Below are 24,740 nucleotides of genomic sequence, written 5' to 3'. Positions count from 1 at the left end.
AGGCAGGTTATGATGTTTTACTTGTGCCCGATCGGCCTCACAGCATGTCTTTCACTACTTGCACTCTAGCCGTCATCCAGCCTGTTTCATTGCCCTTAGCTCACTGGTGTACCAAGGTGCAAACTGGGCTCCAAAATGCCAGAGAGGGTGCTCGGGGGCAACCGTGTCAAGAGCCCGACGCGCCTCGCTGTCCCACAGTGTGACAAGGGCTTCAACAGGGTCATCTGCTCTATCTACTGGAAAATCCCCCAGGGCATTCAGGAATCCACTGGATTCCATTAGTCTCTGGGGGCAGACCATCTTAATCTGTCCACCACCCTGCAGGGAAGGATTGGAGTTACAAGTCTAAACCTCACCAGGAAGTGGTCTGACCATGACATCCACCACCACCCCATCTCCAGACGACCCCTTCCTCCATCTGGAGCAAAAACCAAGTTGAGGGTGTGCCCTTCCCTATGCGTCGGGCCGGTGACAACTTGAGACAGCCCCATGGTCATGGAGGCGATGAAGTCCCGAGCCGGAACAGTAGAGGCAGCCTCAGCATGCAATTTACCTTTGTTCCTTTCTTGTTGGCTGATGTCAGGTCCCTTTACCCAGAGCCTGTCTGCTAGAGCAAAGGGTGCTAAGCAATCGAGTTTGTGATTACAATCTGAACCCACTACAGGTGGCAAAGTTTCTTCTCTTCCTTGTATTCTCCAGCCCTGATATTTCAGAGGTTTTAGTCAAGGTGTGGGGCTGTGATAAGTGTATTGTCCTCATTCCAGAAGGGCTGTATATCATGTCACCTTGGACTCTTACTGGGAGGAAGAGCAGGATATAAATTTAATAAATAAATGTCAGAATCGAATGTTTCTCATTGAAGAGTTAGCTCTTCCCCAAGGCCTGCAGTTTAGGGGATTGTTTCCAAGGCAACAGCAGAAAAATCTGTTGGCTCCTTTAGAGGGCCACAGTCTGTAAATGAATAAATAGGAATCCCTCTGGAGTTTTTTCTTGAGGATTCAAAGGAGTTTTTCCCTAAGAGAAGGTCCTGGCCCTGTTCACACATTACATTCAACAAGTGTACAGTCTGTGTACCTGGGTACACAAGTAGTTGAGCTGCACACTCGTACAGTTATTCACATGTAACATTCAACGAATGTACAGTCTCTGTTATATACGCATTTACTGCCAGGAAAAATGGCTTCAGTGACACTTATTAAATGTGCCATTGAAGCAATTCCCTTTTACTCCCAACAAGGCAAGTCATGCTGGGTCTGTTATACTTAATGAAACTGTTTCCTTCAAGGCTTACATTCAATAGAAAGGGTTTTGGCAGAAAGGGGAATGTAGTTTTACTCTTTTCATTTTTCCTGCAGATTTTTAAGTTTTTAAAGTTAAAACACCAACTTTTAAAAAGAAAATACCAACTTCTATAGCTATCATAATTATATCTATTAAAGTATGTATGGTTTTCTTTGATGCAGGCATTCATGGAACAATCCTATGCATGTCTATTGAGATGGTAGTCCTATAGAGTTCAATAGAACTTACTCATAGATAAATCTGTGTAAGTGCAGATCTAAATATATGGAATGTTTATATATGAAAATATTTTGAGTAGGAGGGGGCTGCAACAAAAACAAGCTGCTTAAAAGAGTATGAACTGAAATGATTCTTGCAACATGGTACACCTGATTCTTTATTGAAGGTATCATGTGTTTTAATACACAGAACTTCACTCAAAATATAAATGTGGGGAAGATTATTTATCAGTTGGGCTTTCCAGCCTGCTGCTCCCACTGTAGCATTCTCTGTCCCCTGGAAAGCCTTTTCCTGGTATTTGGGAAACAGGAGAGCTCTGGGTTGTGGTTTTTCAGTGGAAATGTTTGCTGCTCAGTATCAAAAAGTGATTAGTATCTCTTTTTATGATCTATATCATAATGTTTAGCTTTTGGATAGCACTTTAAATGCAGGGTGGGCAGAAAGTAATCAAAGTGTATTGACATATCTCAGGGTGATTCCAGACTCCTAACTGTTTCACAATGAAAACAAGAAAATGACCCCCCCCCATTATACTGCTGAAAAGAAGAAAGCTGGGGGTTGGTAATCGGGAGTGGATTTTTGTGTGGAAATTCTGTGATCTCAATTCAGTTCTGGAACTCAAAACAGATCCCTGGGCTAAGAATTATTTAATTCAAAGTGTATATATTTTGTGGCTTGCTCTGGTTAGTGGATCGTGGGGTTTTGTAATAATAATAATAATAATAAATCAGTACCAAAAACCTGAAGTCTAACCATCCTGATTTATATTACAACCCTACAAGGCAGGTTTGTGTTACCATAAAACCATGTGATACAACTGCTTCTAGCAGCAGTTTCTAATGGAAGCAGCCATTATCATGTGTTTGACCATCAGGTGTGTCTAATTTTGATGCATGACACTTGACACAGACGGTGACAGCTGCACACAGTAGAAAGGTGACATTACTTTTTTGAGAATGCCTTCTTTGGCAGTGTTTTGAAGAGTCTTACCCCTGCTATGGTAGTTTCATTCTCGCAAGCACTCGTTTGAACCATGCTATAGCAACCCTGCAAGGTAGGCCTGTGTCCATACAAATGATTTAGCACAGGGGTGGCTAGAAGGTAGACTGTAATCTATTGGTAGATCCCTGGGAGATATGTAGTAAATTAGCAAGAGCTTCTGGCTTTTGGTTGTTTAACAATAGCAACAAAAGGACACATACCTGTCTGGAAACTTGACAACTGAAATTAAGAGTGTTTGTGGAAACTAGGAATAGATCTATGTGTGGACAGACTGTGAGCTCATCTCAGTTCTGATAACCTTGCGCTCAGCAACTTCTCAGAGACACCATGTTCTTTCATACTAGATGTATGTCTTTTGCAGCTGGCTGTAGTTAGTGGCTTTTGGGGTTCTAGTAAAACACAGAGTAGATCCCAGACTCTGCAACAGTGGTGTTCTCCCAGTTATGGTAGCATTGCCACTCACTGAATGGGGATGGGGCAAGGTGCCTGCAAGTTCAGGGTTGGTGGCACTGCCTTCCTGCAGCAGGTGGGCACACACCTGCAGGCTGTTGCTGCCTTCCACCAAAGTACCCCAACCTTGCCATTTCAGTACCACTACCATTCTGCCCCCTCCATGTGTCACTGCTGACCTATGCCATCAAATTATTGGAAGAGTACTGGCTGTCTTTCTCTCTCTTGATCTTTAGGAGGAAATGTAAAGCACACAACAAAATTTACATTACTATTGATTTCAATAGATTTTAAAAGACCAAGGAAGAAAAGTATAGTGGGGTAATTTATATTGTGATTTAATAGAGGTACTGTAGTATGCAGGTTCTGCAAAAGCCAGTGTGGTGCAGTGATAAGACTGTTGAGACTTGAGTTCAAATCCTCATTCAGCCATGAAGCTCACTGGGTGACTTTTGGGCTAGTCACCTTCTCAGCCTAAACTACCTCTTAGGGTTATCCTGAGGATATATTGGGGAGGTGCAGGACCATGTATGCCACATTGAGCTCTTTGCAGGAAAGCTGAGATATAAAGGAAATAAGGCATTAAATAAAATTAAGGCTACAATCCTATGCACATTTACTTGAGAGTAAGCTCCACTGTACAGTGAAAGTTACTTTTGAATAAACCTGCTTGGGATTATGTTGTCATTCACTGGTGATCACTCATGGCTGAGTAAGATTGTCTTACGGGGTAAGGTCTTTAACAGTGGGTCCGTAAGTGACTGTGGAGGCCAATTCTGGATCTGCACAGCCTCCCACAATGAGGACATAGGTTTCCAGATGGAAGATGGTCACGATGAGGATTTGCTTGACGTGCCTTCCGCTTAGCTCGTTTGTCCCTTTCGCCCTGTACTCATGCTTCTTCAAAGTCCATAGCACCTTTGATAATGGCCAACCTCCAATTGGGACGCTCATGGGCCAAGGCTTCCCAGTTCTCGATGCTTATGTTACATTTTTTTAGATTAGCTTTGAGAACTTCTTTAAATCTCTTTTGCTGTCCACCGATATTCCGTTTTCCATCCTTAAGTTGGGAGTAAAGTAGCTGCTCTGGAAGACGGTTATCAGACATTCGAACAACATGGCTGGTCCAGTGAAGTTGATGTTGGAGGATCATTGTTTCAACGCTGGTGGTCTTTGCTTCTTCCAATATGCTAACATTAGTCCTCCTGTCTTCCTGTCAGGCCCAGGATGTGACTCAGGAACCAGACCAACGGCTGTAGTTAATTCGTGTTTTATTAGGGTAATGTCCAAACAAAGACTGCGTTTTCTCATGAAGCAATACAGGGATACAGGTCCTGCAGCATTGGAAGAAAGTTGACAGAGCAAGGGACTTCTTCCCGCCTGTTCTTTAAGAAGGGGCCAAACAGGCGCGCAATCTTTCGCTCCTCCTTAACTGCCCCTCAGGTACTGCCCACCTTCCCCCCCTTCTCTCCTGTCTTTTCAGCTGTCTGCGTGTGCGCGGTGAGGGGGGAAGCATCACCCCTTCCTCTTCTGAAGTTTCCGATTCCAGGATGGGGGATAGGGGAGGGGCTGATGGTAAACTGCCTCCCCGCTTTTCGGCTGTGAGCAGCCCTCCCTCTTTCCCCTCTTGCTCTGAGCCTGAAAGAGGGGGAGGCGTGAGAATGTCCAGGGAGGGCTCAGGCTCCCCGTTGCTAAGCGACCTTATCACTGGCAGTTCCTGTTTCGTCTTCGCTCCAAAGGGGGGAAGTTCCTCCCCCTTCCCTCTGCCATCCATCTGAATACTCTTCTCCCAACTCTCCGGGATCCAGCTCCCCGGGATTGGGACCCCAGCTCTGCCTTCCGACACCATCCCCCCTCCCAGGCTGTGCCCCCCTCCCCTTGTCTGGCTTGGGACGGTGGGGAAAACGTTGATGGAAAAGTTTTACCAATTCTGGAGCATGCACATCAGCTGCATCTTCCCATGATCTGTCAGCCACCCCATAGCCTTTCCAGTGAATCAAGTACTGCAGCTTGTGGCGTCTGATCCTGGAATCTAAGATCTCCTCAACTTCAAACTCAAGCTGCTCATTTACCAGGAGTGGAGCTCTGGGAGGTTCCTCTGGCCGTAACTCACTGGGAGGGGCGGCTTTCGTTAAGAGGGATCGATGGAACACAGGATGTATTTTAAACGTGTCAGGCAGCTTCAGTCGGTACGCCACGGGATTGATTTGAGTTTCTATTTCGAAAGGACCCACCCTCTTGTCTTGTAATTTTCTACATTTGCCCGGCATCTGGAGGAAGCGGGTGGACAGCCATACCTGGTCTCCCGGTTGAAGGGGGGGGCTCCTTCCTGTGCAGGTCAGCAACTCGCTTGTACTCCGTTTTGGCTTCGTTTAACTGCTGTTTCAGTGTCTGTTGCGCCGCTTGCAATTCCTTAAGGAAGTTCTCAGCTGCCGGTACCAGCATTCCTTCTGAGCTGCTTGGAAAGACTTTAGGATGGAATCCATAATTAGCGAAGAACGGGGTTTGTTGAGTGCTGGAGTGCAGAGAATTGTTGTAGGCGAACTCTGCAAAATGCAAATATGATACCCAGTCAGTCTGTTGATAGGACACATAACTTTGTAAATATCTTTCCAAAACGGCGTTCAAGCGTTCCGTCTGCCCATCTGTCTGGGGGTGATGGGCGGAGGAGAGTTTTAATTCCGTCTGCAACTGTTTCCACATTGCTCTCCAAAATTTGGCTGTGAACTGAGTTCCTCGGTCTGAGACTACGCTGTTTGGCAATCCATGCAGCTGGTAGACTTCTTTTATGAATAACTTGGCCGTTTCTTTAGCCTCTAAGGCCCCTGCACAAGGAAGAAAGTGTGCCATTTTGGTAAGTAGATCCACCACTACTAAGATGGCTGTCATTCCTTGGGACTTGGGTAGATCAGTTATAAAATCCATGGAGAAGTCCTTCCAGGGTTCATGTGGGACAGGCAACGGTTGTAACAGTCCTGCTGGTGTCCCTGTTTGTGTTTTTGTCCGCAGACAGACAGAGCAGGACTTTACATAACTCTCAATATCCCGACGCATTTTAGGCCACCAGAAGTCCTTGGCCACGTTCTGAATGGTCTTGTAAATCCCAAAGTGTCCCGCTGTGATGGAATCATGACACTGGCGTAGGATTCTGAGCCTTAATTCCCCTTCTGGCACATATCTGGCGGTTTTGAACCATAACAGTCCATTTCTCCAGTGAAAGGTTACTTCTGAGTCTTGACCTTGTCCCGTCTCCTGCTAATATTTTAGCATGTCTGCATCTTCTTGTTGTGCCTTTTTGAGTTCCTCTTCCCATGAAGGCTGGCATACTCCCAACGTTAATTTCTCTGGCGGGATTACGTACTGAGGCTGGTCCTCGGATTCACTTCCTTTGTATTGTGGCTGTCTGGATAAGGCATCCGCTCTCTGGTTTTTGGCTTGGGCATGGTAAGTAATCTGGAAGTTAAACCTAGTGAAGAACTGGGACCATCTTATCTGTCTCTGGTTCAGCTTTCTGGTGGTTTGGAGGCTTTCAAGATTCTTGTGGTCGGAGCGCACTTCAATTCGATGAGAGGTCCCCTCTAGGTATTGTCTCCAGTTTTCAAAAGAGTCCTTGATGGCCAGCAGCTCCTTCTCCCAAACTGTATAGTTCTTCTCTGCAGGCTTTAACTTCCGAGAGAAGTACGCACAGGGGTGCAGCTCCTTCCCTTCTTGGTCTAATTGTAGCAGGACCCCCCCAATGGCAAAATCTGAAGCATCTGCTTCCACTATGAAAGGGCGGTTCGGATCAGCAAAGCGCAGAATGGGCTCAGTAGCAAACCTTCTCTTCAGCTCTACAAAGGCCTCGGTGGCGTTCTCTGTCCATTGAAACTTCTTCTTCCCCCTTAAACAGTCAGTCAGAGGAGCTGTTAATTTGGAAAACTCTGGAATGAACTTTCTGTAATAATTGGCAAACCCCAAAAACCGTTGTACATCCTTTTTGGTGACAGGTTGGCCCCAGTCCAATATGCAGCTTACTTTCCCTGGGTCCATCTCCACGCCTTCCGCTGAGATTCGATATCCAAAGAAGTCTAGAGACTTGAGGTCAAATCCACATTTCTCTAATTTAGCATACAGGTGATTTTCTCTCAGTCTCTTCAACACCGTGTTCACATGCTGGTCGTGGTCTTCCTGGTTCTTTGAGAACACCAGGATATCATCTAAGTAACAGATTACATACGTGTCCAACAAGTCTCTAAACACATCGTTCATGAATTTTTGAAAAATTCCTGGACTTCCACAAAGCCCGAACGGCATGACCAGGTATTCATACTGTCCGTAAGCGGTCAAGAATCCTGTTTTCCATTCATCTCCCTCCTTCATTCTGATCAGATTGTACGCTCCTCTCAAATCCAACTTCGTGAAGATTTTTGCAGAGCACAGTCGGTCCAGCAACTCTGAGATCAGGGGCAGCGGGTAGCTGTTGGGGATGGTGATCTGGTTCAATGCGCGATAGTCGTTACAGGGTCTGAGTTCCCCCCCTTCTTTTTCACAAACAATAGTGGCGCTCCAGCAGGGGATTGTGAGGGGCGTATGAATCCTCGCCTCAGGTTTTTATCCAGGAATTCCTTCAGGGCCTCCCTCTCATTCTCTGTGAGAGAGTAGATTCTCCCTGATGGGATGCTGGCTCCTGGCACTAGGTCAATCGCACAGTCGTAAGGGCGGTGGGGGGGTAAAGTCTCTGCCTCTTTTTCATCAAACACATCTTTGAATTCTTCATACTTTGGCGGCAGGGTCACTTGCTTGATCACTTGCACTGCCCCCGCTAGGGTGTTCTTGATTCCTTCAGGTTGACAGTTCTCCTGGCAATACTGTGAGGTGAACCACACCACCGCCTCCTTCCAACTTATTTTGGGTTCATGCTTTGCTAGCCAGGGCATTCCCAGAATCACCTCAAAGTTCGAGAGATCTGACACGTATAGCGAAATGAACTCTTCGTGCCTGGGGATTTGAAGTTTCACTTCCTCCATGGCTTGTGTCACCCCTCCTGACTTCAGGGGTCTCCCATCGATAGTCTCCACAGCTAGGGGAGCGTCCAGTTTCCACCGGGAAATTCCATGACGCTTGACTAACTTTGCATCAATAAAATTTGTGGAGGCTCCACTGTCAATTAAGGCAGTGGAATTAAACACCACTCCTCTGGAAGTTGTAATCCGAATAGGCAAGACCAACACCCCCTTTGAGGGAGGTTGGATCGTTGGGGGGCCTTTATACAATGCTGCCCCCAGTCCACCGGCCTGCACGTGGACTGGGTGTTCTAGTTTCCCGACGGCTCGGCTTTCCCCCCTTTCAGTCCACAGTCTCTGGCCACATGGCCCGGCTTTGAACAATAAAAGCATAAACGTTCCCGGCGTCATCTTTCCTTTTCTTCTTCCGACAGTCTTGGCCTAGCCCCTCCCTGTCCCTCAGTTGCATTACCTGCCATCCCTGCAGTGGGAAGTGTCTTGTTGCGGGATGCCGAGGCTGAGTATCTCGGGACCTCCTGCTTCCTTTCCAGGCGCCTTTCTTCCATCCGATGATCTATCTGTAGGCATAGCTGGATGAGCCCTGGTAGGTCAGCGGGGGGGGAGGTCCTGGCCAACTCATCCAGGATTTCAGCATTTAATCCACTCCGGTACATAAACATCAGGGCGGCGTCATTGTAACCAGTTTCCTGGGACAGAATTTTAAAAGCGTTAGTGTACTCGGAAACAGTCCCTTTAGCTTGCTTCAGAGCGCCTAGTTGCCGCGCTACTGTTTCAGCCCTTTGCGGGTCTTGAAACATCTCGGTCATCTCCTGTATAAATCCTCTGTACCTTCCTAAGACAGTATCCTTTCTCACGAGATACGTAGTCACCCATTTTGCAGCTTCTCCCTCCAGGAGGCTAATCACGAAAGCTACTTTAGCCCCATCGTCTGGAAATTCCGTGTGCCTGACATCCAGATATAACTCACATTGAGCCACAAAGGTTGCCAACTGATCACTTTGTCCCGCGTATTTTGGGGGCAATCCAATGGGAACCTTTACTACGGCAGCTGGAGGGGCTGTTTGCATCTGGTCTATCGTGGCCTTCAAGGTTTGATTATCCGTCTTCAGCACCTTGACTGCTGCTAGCAGGGCTTGAACATCCGTCTGCAAATCAGCTACCTTAGTCCTCAAGAGTTCCACTTCTTCCGTCTCAGAAGTGGGGTTTGTCCCCCCCGCTGCTCCCTTTGACATCTTGTCCCAGTCAAGTGAAGAGAGCGTTGAGGGTGATTTAGGTGGCTCTGTCAAGCTGTCAGGCCCAGGATGTGACTCAGGAACCAGACCAACGGCTGTAGTTAATTCGTGTTTTATTAGGGTAATGTCCAAACAAAGACTGCGTTTTCTCATGAAACATGAAACAGGATACAGGTCCTGCGGCATTGGGAGAAAGTTGACAGAGCAAGGGACTTCTTCCCGCCTGTTCTTTAAGAAGGGGCCAAACGGGCACGCAATCTTTCGCTCCTCCTTAACTGCTCCTCAGGTACTGCCCACCTTCCCCCCCTTCTCTCCTGTCTTTTCAGCTGTCTGTGTGTGCGCGGTGAGGGGGGAAGCATCACCCCCTCCTCTTCTGAAGTTTCCGATTCCAGGATGGGGGATAGGGGAGGGGCTGATGGTTAAACTGCCTCCCCGCTTTTCGGCTGTGAGCAGCCCTCCCTCTTTCCCCTCTTGCTCTGAGCCTGAAAGAGGGGGAGGCGTGAGAATGTCCAGGAAGGGCTCAGGCTCCCCATTGCTAAGCGACCTTATCACTGGCAGTTCCTCTGTTTTGTCTTCGCTCCAAAGGGGGGAAGTTCCTCCCCCTTCCCTCTGCCATCCATCCGAATACTCTTCTCCCAACTCTCCGGGATCCAGCTCCCCGGGATTGGGACCCCAGCTCTGCCTTCCGACACTTCCCAAGTAATTTGCAGAATTTTCCGGAGGCAGCGTTGGTGGAATTTTTCAAGAAGTTGGGAGTGGCGTTTATAAATGGTCCATGTTTCACAGGCGTACAGTAAGGTCGGTAGTACAATGGCTTTGTAAATAAGCATTTTGGTCTCCCTGCGAATATCCCGATCCTCAAACACTCTACGCTTCATTCGGGAGAATGCGGCACTCGCAGAGCTCAGACGATGCTGAATTTCAGCGTCGATGTCAGCTTTTACAGAGAGATGGCTGCCAAGATAAGAAAAGTGATCAAAGTTCTCCAGCATCGCACCATTAAGCTGGATTGATGGTGCTACAGAGGAATTAGTTTGCACGTGCTGATGAAGCACTTTGGGTTTTTTGACATTAAGCGAGAGGCCAAGCTTTTCATATGCTTCTGCAAAGACATTTAGGATAGTTTGAAGATCTTCCTCTGAATGTGCGGCAGCATATTGAAGTTCTATGACAGAGGTTGTAATTACCTTACTTTTTGCTTTCAGCCTCCTGAGATTAAAAAGCTTTCCATCTCTTTGGTATGTGATTTCCACGCCAGTGGGAAGTTTCCCCTCAACAAGGTGTAGAATCATGGCAATGAAAGTATCAAATAAGGTCAGAGCAATGACACATCCCTGTTTGATGCCTGATCCCACTTTGAATGGATCACTTTGAGAGCCATTGTTATCCAGAATTGTCACCATCATGACTTCCGGGAAGGGTGACTTCGCTTGTGCCTGCTGTTGGGACGGGCTCCTGCCTCAAAAGAAGCTTATTCAGATATAAATCAGTCAGAACATTTTTTTTTTTTTTGACTGATGAAATTTCTCCCGGGCAGGGAGAAACGTAGAGATCAACCTCAAAGCCTGTTTTTGTTGGGAGGACTGGATTTCATTAATTTATGAGATAAGGTCCAGCCAACAATGCCGGACGGACTTCCTAACAAGCTCTATCTGCTTAAGCGATACGTTTATCTTTTCTTGAAAGAGAGAACGGACTAACAGGCAAGCACCCTTCTTTCTATTATTTTTTTTACTTGGTTTAAATTGTTGCAGCAAAAGGAGATTTGTCGGATTGATCGGCTTTGGACAACTTCTGGGTGAGATATAGCTCTTCTCTGTTATTCACGAAATTAACAGCTTATCTCTGTTTCTGTCGCAAAAAGCTGTCCTGGAAGTGCATTCTAAAGATAATAAACAGAAGAGGGATTTCTATTCCTGATTTCTATTCCGAGGAATATTATATTGTCTGGGACTATTCTCTTTTTGGTCTATTTTATTTTGACGAATCTGCTTCTTCACGACGCCACTAACTGTTTTGATGCTGGGAACTAAATTTATTTTGCATTCTTGAACATAGAGAGATAAGGCAGGTTGCTCTGTTTATACTGTGATGTCATCAAGCCTGGAATATTAACCCAATTGTTGCTGAAATAAGAAGTGGTTCTTCTTTATTTTTGTTTTGTTTTGTTTCCGTGGTTTTAAAAATGGCAATCAAGAAAGTGGCTGAGAATCTGGAAGTAATTATGTTTCAGAAAATAATGGATGAGATTGAGATAACGAAACAAACCCTGCGACAGGGTAGTAAGGAGCTGAAAATTGAACTGAGCAAAATGACGCAGGAGTTTAAAGAAATAGGGGACCCTGTGAGAGAGGAGAATGAGATCAGAGATGAGAAAAGAAAAAATAAAGGGAAGATACAAGCCCTGGAGATTGGAACAAATGTGGAATTGGAAAAAGATCTGGAGTTTATGGATTTTAGAAATAAAATCTACTGTTTGGAATTTAACGTTATCTCTGAAGAAATTAATGAAGATATTAGAGATAAAGTTATCAATGGCTTGGATAATCTTCTGGACTGGAATGATGTGATGGAGCTTGATATACAGAAAATCTATGGAATTAACTGCAGTCATGTGACAATGGAAAAACTCTTAAGAGATGAGCCAGTGCATTTTCTAAAAAAGAAGAACACAGATATGAATTTACAACAATGTTTCAGCAACTTATTCAGAATGGATGGCAAGAAAATATTTGGGATAGAGGAAATTCCCATCAGACTCTTATTATATGACTATGGCTACAACAGCAAGATTATTATGGAATACTGATAATGGAAGATTGGACACTGAAATTACTGGACTTAACAGGACTATTGAAGATGGAAGATGGAACTAATAGGGATAATGGAATAATGGCTATTGAAATTATTGGACCTAACAGATTCTGATGAGATGGATTAATCGAAATGTTTATTTGGACTATGATTATGACAATAAGATTATTATAATTATTAACGAGATGGATTAATTGACATGTTTATTTGGAGAAAAATTGATAGATATATTTCTTAAAGAATTGAAACCTCTCTTTGACTTTTTGTGGAAAGAATAAAGTAATGTTTATGAGATTTGATGATTAATTAAGATAACTACTGGAGGAAAGTGATTTTATAATATGATTTAAGAGACAGGATTGTTATATATTGTAGACCTATAACTGATTTGATATGTGACAAATGGGAAGTCAACATTTTATTTTTTTTTGTTTAATCATTTTTGTTTTGTTTTGTTTTTTGTCTTTGAATGTTTTATGATTTTGTTTTCTATGTTTTATGAAAATTTGAATAAAAATTATTGTAAAAAAAAAAACAGAATTGTCACCATCATGTTGTCATGGAGGAGTCGCAAAATATTCACAAATTTATCAGGGCATCCAATTTTCAGAAGGATGGTCCAGAGAGCAGTTCAATTTACAGTATCAAAGGCCTTAGTCAGATTAATAAACGCCATATACAGAGGTCGGTTACTGTGTTTTGCAAACGTTACTGTGTGTTGCATAAGGATGGGGTCATTCTCCGCATTGTCTATTTCTTTCATCCTAAAGTATTGTCTAACTTTCACTGTCAACAAGAGCTTGTACTTCCTGCTTTCTGTCCAGCCCTGGCCCACCCCACATAGAAGGCATGGCACTCACTGGATGTGCAAGAGCCTTAAAAGCATATATCTCAAAAACAAAACACTTTCACCAAATAGATAGCTTGTTTGTATCCTTTCACCCAGCTACATTGCATAAGAAGGTTTCCAGCTCAACACTAGCCAGGTGGATTAAAGCATGTATCACCTTAGCATACACTTCCCTGAGGCTGGTCCTCCTGGCCCACTCCACTAGGGCGGCAGCCACATCAGCAGCATTTTCCCGCAATGCCTCTCTCCTGGAGATCTGCAGAGCGGCTACTTGGGCTAGCCCTAACACATTTATCAAGCATTACAAAATAAATACTTACTCGTCTGCAGAGGCAGCCTTTGGGAGGAGAGTGCTACAGCATGTTCTTTCAGACCAATAATGTTTTACAGCCCAGCTATGTTCCCGCCCTACATGGGTCAGCTTTGGTATGTCCCACCTGAGATCATCTTTCCATGCACAGAAGAGACATTTGGTCTTACTGTGAAATGGTCTTCTCTGTGCATGTCAAAGATTATCTCAGGATCACTCCCTAGGAGGGCTGGGGTGCCATCATTGTTTCAGTGTGTGCCTTTAGCAGAGAGTGAGTGCTGCTTGTTTTGTCCTCAGATACGTGTTGTTACTGTTATGTCTTTACTCTTCTGGTCGGCTTGTGATCAAGAACTGCAGCAAGTAGCTGCAGAGAGCACAAAGTCCCTATAAAATTGAGCAGTGCTCTTTCTGCCTCCAGCCGCTAGGTGGAGCTAGCTACCCACCTGAGATCATCTTTGACATGCACAGAGAAGACCATTTCATGGTAAGACCAAATGTCTCTTCTCTTGTCCAAATCCCTTCTGTTCCCAAGAGAAGCATTGGCATTCTCTGGATGTGTATAGTTCTCTCTGCTTCTATTTGGGTCAGATGTTCCAGGGTCCTTGTTTGGTTTTTTGGTCTTTCTAAGGGAAAGAAGGTTTAATCTTCTTCCATTTCTCAGTGGTTGTGCTCAGCAGTCTATCAGGCCTATTCTGCATTGGGCAAGGGACCTCCAGGTGGTCTTGTTGTGCACTCAGTCGGGGTGGTGGCCTTAGCTGCCTCCAAAGATAATTTCACAGTCTTTGATATTGCAGGTTATGTGGACTACACCACATACTTTTGTTAAACATTGTAGAATAGATGGCTTCATTTGTTGATGCAGCATTTGACAGGATAGTTTTTCAGATGATTGTTTGGGCAGAGGAAGCCTTCCCGGGTAATAGGAAACTGCTCTGTTATATCCCTAACATAGAATGTTCTCCATTGCCAACAGGCAAAAACAGAAATTTTACTTACCATGAATTTCTGTTTGATGTTGGCAGTGGAGGACATTTTCCCCACCTCACCTTCCTCTGCTGTTACCTACTGATCCTCCTTTGTTTGGGGACAGGAGGGGTCTTTGGGCCTCTGCCTCCATTCTACTTCGTTAGAGTGTTTAGGTTGTCTTATCCCATTGTACTATTATGTACATGTTGATCTTGAGGTTGGATTTACTTTCATTTTGGTCTGAGTGTGTTTTTCTCAGATTCTAACACGAGTGCCTGGGGGGGTCTGGGCTTCATTGATATGGGGTTGATGAGTTTTTCATGCTCTGCTTGACGGTGGTATGACTCCTCCCCCTGGAAAGGACGCAAAGGAGTCTGGACGCTGCCTTCAATCCAGTGGGAGGTGTCATCCCTAACATAGAATGTCCTCTACTGCCAACATCAAACAAATTTACAGTAAGTAAAATTTCTGTTTTTCCAGCCTGGGGGTCAGGATCCTTAGAGAGCTTCGGGAGTCATCGGGGGGGGGAGCAAAGAACCAAAAGAGGAATTACTTCTTAATTTTTTAAAAACATTAATGGCTGGTCTGTGCACCACCAACTTGTGAGCCTGCACTGCATGTGCATGCAACCACCTCCATCTCCCCTTCCATCTGGCCAGCACAGTCAGTTCTCGCCACACAGAGAGCTGAGCAGCAAGGCACTTGAGCGAGCAAGGCGTGTGTGGCGTGAATGCATCACTATAAGGGACCTATTTATTTATGCTCCAGTGCCTCTCCCCCCCAATCAACTGAGCTGATTGGCTCTGTCTGCAAAGACCGGGGGACTCCAAGAGGAGGCTGCCTACCAAAAAAGTAATGAGACAGTGTCCCGAAGCATACCCTGAGCACCCCTGAGCACTCATTAAAAATCCTCTGTGCAGCTAACTTATAGTACAATGTATACATGTCTACTCAGAAGTAACTCTCTTATATTTAATGGGGCTTACTCCCAGGTAAATGAAATTTCAATAATCCGACCAGATTAAGATCCTGTTGAAGTTTTAACAGAGACTAAAATTACAGTTAACCTGTGGATGTCATGAAAATTTTTGAGGTTGCAAAGGGAGGTCCCGTACTTATAAAGGTTGGGAACCGCTGCTCTAGAATTTCCCATTCACAGCCCATTCTCATCCACAACTGCATGGCCTTAGTGGGGCAAACAACATCTGTCCTTTTAGGCACTGGAACCTGATATGTTGCTCTTTCAGATCTTTGTAAACCTTAGTGCCCACTGCCACCTCCAAGACTACCTGGCCACTGCAGTTCAGCTCCAGCCTAGCAGTTGGATTAAAGCCCTGCCAACACTACTGGTTTCTGAGCATTCTAAACTCCTGTCTCCTACAGTGGGTTAAATCCCCTCCCAACCTAGGATAGGCAGGGACATGTGATCAAACTTTGACTAACACACCAGCTCCTGAGGCTTCTTCCTGGTTGGATTTTTTGTTTTCATGGACTTTCCTTAGGCTTTCTTTGCCATTACATCCTATCTGGGAGCTATGTTCAATCTCCTCAGCTGGCTCTCTTCGGACAGTGTTAACTGTCATCATTCTCCCTCACGTACCCTTGCCAAGTTTACTTCAAGTGTGTATAAAAGCTTTCAGGTGTCTCCTTTCAACTCTTTAAACTCATAGCTGCTGTTTGCCATAGGGAAGAATGTTTACCCTTTTCCACCCCTTATTAACTGGTTTTGCCTCATCTACTATTTTTCCTGTGTCAGTTACGTTTTAAGTCCTGGACCCCCAAGGCAACCATAGGTTCCTTCCAGACAACCTATTTATTGATTTGTTTAAACAAAGCTTGTGGGGAGCTTATATGAAGTGGGCTGTTTATTGATAATTCTGATTTGTTTGCAGGGAAGTTATATAATGCTGCATCAATCAGTTGTTATCCTACACTTTCCAGTGCATTTTCCCATCACTTTCCTTGCCTCAGAAAGTCCTTTTTTTAAAGTAGGTTTGTTGTACAAGAGTGCTAAATCCACTTTAATTGTGCAACTTGAATTTGCCTTTTAGTATTAGTACACAAAATGTTTTCCACTTAAATTTAGCCCTCCACATCTCTGCCTATTAACAGCAAATATGTACGCAGTGAGGCGCTGTCCTGAATGTAATCCTGTCTAGTTTTTCGCCATCAGTGCCATCAATTGGAAGGTGACACATGCAACCATAAGGAAACAGAGGACACAATTAAAATTCAGTCCTGATCACTTCTCCATGCTCATTCCCACCAACAGCACACAGATCCTTCTGTATTTATAGAATGCTGTCCCCAGACATCAATCTTATCGTTTTGGTTGCAGGGAGTGAATTTTTGTTTTTCCAGGCATTTGGACAGCACTGATATGATATTGTACTGAAATTTGTTTTTAATTATGTTTATGCAATTTTATTATTGTATTTTTTATTTTAGTTGTGAATTGCTTCAGGACTTTTTTTAGTGGGAAGTGGTGTATACATTGAATAAACCTAACCTTCTTTCCCTAACTCTTGCCTTATTTCTTCCAGGAGATCAGCCTGCATCTTGGGAGGGGGGGCTTCCTGTGCAGCTTTTCACCTGTTTTGCTTCATCGCTATCTTTCTCCCAGTCCCATTGTCCTCAGCATCCTATCTCTTCCTGGCATCCTACCCATGGCTTTATATGTGTTTTAAACAAGACTTCTTACAACTCAGTGTTATAAATTCCCCTTATATGTTGTTTGGTGTGAGTTGTATCCTAGGCAGAATGTATTCAATATATATGTATTCAGTAGGGCAAGGGGTAAGTTCCAGCACAGCTGCATCAGTGTCTGTTAATAACTGGCAGGAGGGGAGGGATCAAATGAATTTTGCAACCAGCCCTAGGAATTGTTCAGAAACTTTCATAAGAACTTCACTTTCATTAGTTTCACATGTAAGATTATATTGTGCATTTCCCCAAACAGGAATTCTTCACGTTTAATAATTTAATTTTTTTCTGTGAATGACAGAAGACACTTGCGTTTAAATTCACCTGATTTAAAAATATTCAGAGTTCCTGGAATCTTTTCCCTTTTGGCTGTGTGTGTGGAATCAGAAGTAACTGCTTCTCTTTGTTAACTTGCTGTATTTTTTAAATAAATTATATAACCAGGAGTTTACATACTATAATCTCAGAGTTGTTTCAATGGATGTTGATGCAAGCCAGAGTTGGTTATTTGTCAGAGCCAAAGTACTAGGGTGTTTAGTGTGTTAATTCAGAGCATCTAAACATTCTTGCTCATAAAAAGTAAGTGTCTGTAAACAATCCGTCTAGGACAAGTATGACATGTACCATGTTGTTTCTTTCTGTGTTGCTGTAGTGATCCCCTTGCTGCTTTCATAGGAACCATTTAATCTAATAATATTTAAAGTTAACTTGTAATCTAAAAACATGCCAAGGACTGTGTTAGAAATAACTGGCATGGTCTGAAAGTACCCACAGGCTTCCTCATTTTTGCTTGCCACTGCAGGTGTGTCACCACTCTCTGGTGAGTATGAGGAATGATAAAAGCCTTCCTCCTATCTCTGAAGTGAGCAGGGATGGCCCCGGGAATTGTGCAAAAATCCCTCTACCCCCTCAGCAGCTCTAGGACTGGGAAGTAGGCAGGGGGCTGTTTGTTGCATTGCATAGGCACCCAAAGCCAAACCAGCAAGCCCTCCAAATGTTAGAGGCGCCTTCCCTGGCTGTTGCTGGGCAGATGTGCTCTGGGTGTTAGTAGCCAAGAAAGCAGAAGAGAGGGAGAAACAGAAGCCTGGCTACCACAAGCAGGACCTAAGCACAAGAGTACTCTCCCGACCTGTGGTTTCCACCGACTGGTATTTGGAAGCATACTTAATGTGCTAGGAGAAACTGTTAGTTTTATTAGAAAACATTTGAAAAAATCTGTGTAGCTGTAAATCTTCCAATATAATATTTTTGTAAGTGTCACACTACCACACTGCTGCACAGACGCAAGCCTACACAGAAGCGTTCACACATAGCGTGATGCGCGGCAAGGCAGAGTGGTGGTGGCATTCGGCAGCAGTAAAGGATGAGTTGCATGGTCTGCCTGGTGGTGGCAGGAGCAGGGGGCCAATTGTATGGGTTGCCCAGCAAGGGCAGCGGAAGGCGGGTCACCTAGGTTGCCTGGTGGTGGTGGAGATGCCCGTGGCAAGCAAGCGAGTGGGGCTGCGGTGGAAGTGTGCGAGGCATTCACCAGCAGCTGGCCCTGGCCCTTTGTGGGTCAGTTGATCTGTGAGGGTGGTTAAACCAGTGGGGGGTGTCCATGTGTAGGGAGGGAGGTGGGTACACTGGCAACCCATGTGGGGAGGGGGGGCGCTGGCAACCTGTTGGGGAGGAGTGCTGGCACCCCATATGCAGGGGGAGGGAGGGACGGGGAGTGCTGGTGACCCATGGAGGGCAGGGGGTATGCTGGCAACCTTTGAGGGTGCACTGGCGACAGTAGGTGGGGTTGGTGAGTGAATCAAGCAGGGGCAGAGTTCCTAGTATGAGAATAAATTCACTAATAGGCAAAACCATACCTATAGCCAACAGATATTTCTATCAAAATTTAAAAAGCACGGAAATTGGGCGGCTATAGTGAATGCATCAGGGGAGCAGGAGACCTGACCTCCTCTCAGAGATATTGTACTGCCCTACAAATTTGTCAAAATGCAAACACAATTTGGGTTGCTCTTTCATAGTCCAATCCACTTGCTGTGTAGCTTGGAAGAATTTGGTAATATGTGCCTCTGAGGATATGGTGAGTGGTGGCAATACCTGCAAGGAGAGGGAAAGAGGAATAGGGGAGGGGCAAGAGGTAGGGGATAGGAGGAAGGGAGGGCAGGTTTGATCCTTTGCATGCTTATTGAGTTCAGTGGGATTTACTTCTGTACAATCATGCTCAAGATAGGTGAACCTTACTGAACATGCCTGCTCTTGTCATAGACTCTAATATTAATATGCTTATATTAATTAAAAATCAGCCAGGCGTTTTTTTTTTAACTGTTGAACTGCAGAAGATGAAGGTCAGAGTGTGGGGCTAGTTCAGTAATAGGATTACATATACTCTGTGAACATGGCTGATTTTTAATTAATTTCAACAAATTATCAGACCACTGACAGAAAAAAGTCCAACAGGAGTCTGGATTTTTTTACTCTTATTTTTGACTTTGAACTCTGGATTCTCTCTAAGTGTTTTGTGTATCACCATGAAGACATAGAGGGTTATTAAGCATTTCTGAGTTCAGGACTCTACGTTTTGTAAGATTTTGTTTTGAAGTAAGCTTATAGGAATCATCAGAATGGCATGGGGTGTATTGTCAATTCAGCATTGCGGAATGTGAAAAATCCATGTTGACTATAGAATACAGCCACCCTTGTGACTATATAATTAGGCATATTCATGAAGGATAAGGCTACTAGTCATGATTGCCACTGTCAGAGGCATTATGTCCCTGAATGCCAGTTACTGGGACTCACAAGTGGGTAGAGTTCTGCTGCATTCAGGCTATATAATTAATATAGAACGTTATGAAGTTATTATTGTTATGCTTGTTGTTATTTCCATTCAATATGCCATTTTTGATGGTTCAGTCCCCATTATGGTCTACATCACTGTAAAACATTAGAAACAAAGCAAGACTATCATTTGAACACACAAAAATACAATACAAAAATGCAAATAAAAATCAGCAAGAGACAATATTTAAGAAACCCACAAAGATTGAAAAAAAATTAAAGCCCTGGCACAACAGGAATGTTTTAACTGCTTTTAAAAAGGATCTGCTAAATCTCCCACAGAAGGTTATGCCACAACCGAGAAGGCATTGCTATTTGTAGATGATGGTTTTGCCTCTATTAATGTAGGATAGGCAAAAGGGGCTTTTTAATACTGGAAATCAGAATAATGTGTCCTAAACATTTTGAAATTAAAGTTCTTGAATAATATCCCCAAATGAGATAGCAAAGAACCTTATTAATTTTAATACTTAGATGGATAAAATTATGAAGGCAGTGGATGGTATGCTTTAACCTTGTTATTTCCCCCTTTTTCTGATTCACTGGAGACATCTCACCTTGGGTAGATGCTCAAGTGGGCATTTCTATATTAAGAAATGCAAACTTGGCAAACATGATTGGCAGGTTTTGCATTCACACAGTATCTGATTTCCTGATACATCTGGGATACATAAGAAGTATTTCTCAAGTCCCATCTGCTGTTTGTTGCAGTCATATAGCACAGCTTGGCTTCTCTGAGCCATCTAATTATCTGTTTCCCCTTTCTCATTGTTTTAGCTATCCAGGGCTACTAGTGGTACCTCAGTGTGTGCAGGACAGCAGCCTACAGAGAGTAGCTCGCTGTTACAGACACAACCGCCTGCCAGTGGTCTGTTGGAAAAACTCAAAAACCAGCACACTTCTGCTTCGAGCTGGTGGTTTTCATGGCAAAGGAGTAGTTGGCCTTTTCAAATCTCAAAATACACAAACATCAGGTGAGCATGTTTCATCAGCAGGATACTTTGGTGAGAAAAAAAGCTTCATTATACATTTACACAATTTGTTTTTACTGTATTTCTGTAGTTCTAGTCTTCCCAAGATAATGCTTTAAGGTTTCATAATGAATGCAAGTCATGGAAGTTAACATTTAATAAGTGCAAGCTTAACTCTTAATCAAATTTCTCCATTTTTCCTAGAATGCTGCAATAATTTGGGGCTGATATTTGGGATAAAAATAGTTAGGAACATCATGCAATGAATGATGAATTGCTCATATGTCCTATTACTTCATGTGCACTTCCTTCTGAAATGTCAGAGAAGCCTCCATCAAGAAAAGGATACTGAATGTCATAGGCCTTTCCTAATATGTCAGATTCTGTGCTCTTTTAACTTTATCCAACAAGAGAATAGTGCTGCAGTTAAGACTCATGGGATTATGTGGATAGAAATGCCACCCCAACATGGTGCCCTCCAGATATTTTGGACTCCAACTCATATCAGCCAGCATGACCAGTGGTCAAGAACGATAGGAATTGTACATAGGAACATAGGAAACTACCTTATACTGAGTCAGACCATTAGTCCATCTAGCTCAATATTGTCTACACAGACCAGCAGTGGCTCTCCAGAGTTTCAGGCAGGAGTCTCTCCCAGCCCTACCTGGAGGTGCTGGTGATTGAACCTAGGGCCTTCTGCGTGCAAGGCAGATGCTCTACAACTGAGTTACTGTCCTCCAGATGTTTTGTAGTCTAAAACATCTGGAGAGTACAAAGTTGGGGAATGCTGTTCTCCAGTATCTCTCCAGTAAGAAGAATATGAAATGCTTTTCATTCACTAGAATTCACTGGGGATTCTGCAGCCTCATCTGGCATTCTCCTGGTGTGCAAAATTCCTGGTCATCCTTTGTGAGGCACAGAGCCAACGTGGAAATGAACCTCACAGTTCATCTAATTGTGGAAGGAGGAAATGGGCTTATTCCTGTGGTAAACATTAGTGTTGCTGGCCTGCCTGAACAACTTGCCCTATGGATTTCTGAAAAGAACAGTGGACAGTTATATACAAGTTACATAAGCAGTGAATCATTCAAGAGTTCACAATGAGAATAGTTTTTCATGGCTTAAATACTTCAGCATAATGTTATGAGTGGCATACTGCTCTGTGAGAGTTTGTGAATGCAGTACATACACATAATATATGAATTTTCCTTAATGGTTCAGCAAATAATCTGCAGAACATCACTGTGCACATTGGTGTGGGTGTGTGTAGATATCTACTTTCAGTTATTTTAAAATACTAGGTTACAGTACTGCTTATACTTAACTACAGGAGTTGAGCAACTTGCAAAAATAAAACTTAGCAGTAGCAAAGGTAATACTTTGACCTCACCCCAATTGCACATTGTGTGTAGTTGAAAATTCAGTGGTTACATAAACAGAACTGTGTGCAAATAGAGACTACCCCATTCTCTACACTGTAAAAAAACCCCTCAAAACTAGCATCTCTGTTACTTGCACACATCTGAGTTCCCTGTTGTTGTACATTGGAGCTGCTGGTCTTCAGCAGTCGCCTGAGGAGGAAATGGTGCAAACATTGGTTTTTGTTCCAGGGTGTGTGCCTGATCTACTGTTATTTATCACAGTATCTAGCTGTGATGCATCATGGTATCCCTGCAATATCAGCTTAATCAGCACAGGTGCAATTTTTTGTGAAACTACGGAGCCAACTAGTTGAGGGGAGACGGTGTAGAGAGAACTGAGTATACCACTGAGAGAAGAAATCCTGTTTTTGCTGGTGCATTCTGATTTTGTTTCCCACCTTCCTTTTGTCTTCCACACAGTACTGAGTTGAGAAGTGCCAGGGGCTCAACCTTACCTAGAAGTCATAGCCTCTTCCTTGGTAGCCTTTCATCCAGTGAATGACTCCTAGTTTGTGATTTCTTGTTGATGAGGGAAACAAATTCCACATGGACTCTGCACCAGAGTTATTCCTGCTACTTCAGTTCTTCCAGAGCTTGGGACCTAGAGGTTCTGGCAAACTCTGGTTCAGGTTGAGTCCTGCTTCTGTGGAAAGCTGTTGGAGAAAAAGGGCACAATGGGGATGGAGGAAAGGGGAGCAGAAAAAAGGGAAAGCAGAAAAAAGTTTTTAAAAAATAGGGAATAGAAATGAGGAAGGAAACACCGAGTAAGGGTAAACAAAGACTAGGATAAAAGAGCTCTGGCTCAAAGAACAAAGCTAGTTGGAGGAAAATAAAGGTAAAGTGGATAAGAAGGGGCTGATATGGGGATAACTATAAAAAGAGGGTATGTTAGTGGAAGAGGCAGCCATATTGTGCACGCACACAGCTGTGCATGTTGGAACAGAAATGTACTTCCTGCTTTCTTCAGAAATCTAAGTGCCAGCAACCAGTCCCATTTTCCATATGAGTCCGGTCCTCACAGCGGGTATTAGCTCCACCTATCGTGCGAAGGCAAGAATGTCTTTGAAGTCAAGACTAGGGCCGTCAGGCCCCTCCCACTCTCCAGTTCATTCTTGCCTTCGTACGAACAAGATTGAGATCTCTATAGCGTAGCATTTAGCTAAGTTTTTTCGTATTTGTTTGTGTGTTTGTTTGACAGGGTGCGGAGGTAGTGTTTCTTGTGTGTCTCCCAAGCCCTTCCCTTCCCCTGTCTTGCTTTTCACTGCTTATTTCAGTTTATTTCATTTACCCGGGCAGTTTATTTTCCTGTTGATTTTCTGACGGCCCCTAGAGCGACCGCGGCTGCGGGTCTCTACGTCTTTGCCCGTTTCCGAACTTTCCCCCTGAGTTCTGTCACAGCCCTTGCGAGCTTGCGTCTGTGACTCTCCCGTAGCGGCTTTTCTGGGCTGGACTGCCTCGAGCCGCGTTCTGTGGCGTCGTTGGAGAGACCGCGGCTGCCATTCTCTCTCAGGCGGGAGCTTGCGGCTGCGGCTCCCTGCCTTTCCCCGCCACCTCTTTTTAGCTTGCCTGGGTATTGCCGCGCTCCACAGGAGCCTGCGGCTGCAGTTCTCTCATCAGAGAGATTCTTTTTCCTTAGCCGCACTCCGCTGCTTTAAATTCCGCCGCGGAGAGCTCTGCAGTCGGCGCCGTCGGCTGCGTCGGCTGCTTGTCCCTGCTGCCTTACACTTCACAGTATTCTCCTGGCCGTCCCTTCCTGGGATTTTCTTTTTCAGAGCCGCTAGTACGGCTACCGGCCCCGCGGCTGCTTCTGCGAGTCTGTGCTGGGCAGCTCCTTCCCCAGTTCACCAGCACACGGCCGCCATTGCTACTTCCTCTCCGCCATTTTTTGACTAAATTTTCCCGCTCTTTTTTACGGGCGCCATTTTGATTGCTCCTGTTTTTCCCGCCCTTTTTGTTGTACCTGGATGTTTGTTGTAGACAGGCTCCTTACTCACGAATCCATACTTATTTTGCCTATTCTACTGTGACTGTATCATCAAGGCTGTGACTCTAATCTCAATTGATGACCTGTACAGCATTATACTGACGCCAATACCATAGTGCATCCTGCCCCCTCTGTGGCCGTGTACTGCAACCAATTTATATACTGTACATTCTGCCCCCTCTGTGGCTGTGTACCAGCCTGAATTCCAGCCTACAGCATTATACTGACCCCGACATAGTGCATCCTGCCCCCTCTGTGGCCGTGTACTCAGTCTGAACTATATACTGTACATTCTGCCCCCTCTGTGGCCGTGTACCAAGCCTGAAATCCAGCCTACATTATACTAACGCTGTTACCACAGTGCATCCTGCCCCCTCTGTGGCCGTGCACTTAGCCATCTGCCAGTGTATCCTACCCCCTCTGTGGTCGTACACTGCGCCAATTCGGGTCTCTACATCCTGCCCCCGCTGTGGCCATGTACTGCACCCAAAGTGAATATTAGATGGCAGAACAGCCAGGCATGGCAGAACAGCCAAGCATATCTCAAACAGCCAAGCCGCAATCTTCCAAGGCAAATAAGACTAAGCATGCTAAAGCACTGGCTAAGACCAAACAACTTTCCAGCCATAGCAAACCAAAGCGTCCACGTTATGCTTCTGTGCCAACTCCCACCACAGC

General features: G+C 44.6%; 1 protein-coding gene across 7 annotated transcripts in view; it reads left to right on the top strand.

The window, feature by feature from the left end:
- SBF2 (SET binding factor 2) overlaps positions 1-24,740 on the top strand; it is a 473,611-nt gene that overhangs the window by 389,266 nt on the left and 59,605 nt on the right. For all 7 annotated transcript variants that reach the window (XM_061610395.1, XM_061610396.1, XM_061610391.1 and 4 more), the window contains one exon: positions 20,461-20,657. In XM_061610395.1, coding sequence (XP_061466379.1) covers positions 20,461-20,657 — 197 coding nt within the window. The remainder of the gene's footprint in view (positions 1-20,460; positions 20,658-24,740) is intronic.

The sequence above is a fragment of the Rhineura floridana genome, chromosome 2, assembly GCF_030035675.1.
Source record: "Rhineura floridana isolate rRhiFlo1 chromosome 2, rRhiFlo1.hap2, whole genome shotgun sequence".
In the NCBI taxonomy this organism is placed as follows: Eukaryota; Metazoa; Chordata; class Lepidosauria; order Squamata; family Rhineuridae; genus Rhineura; species Rhineura floridana.
This window is presented reverse-complemented; position numbering and strand designations above follow the sequence as displayed.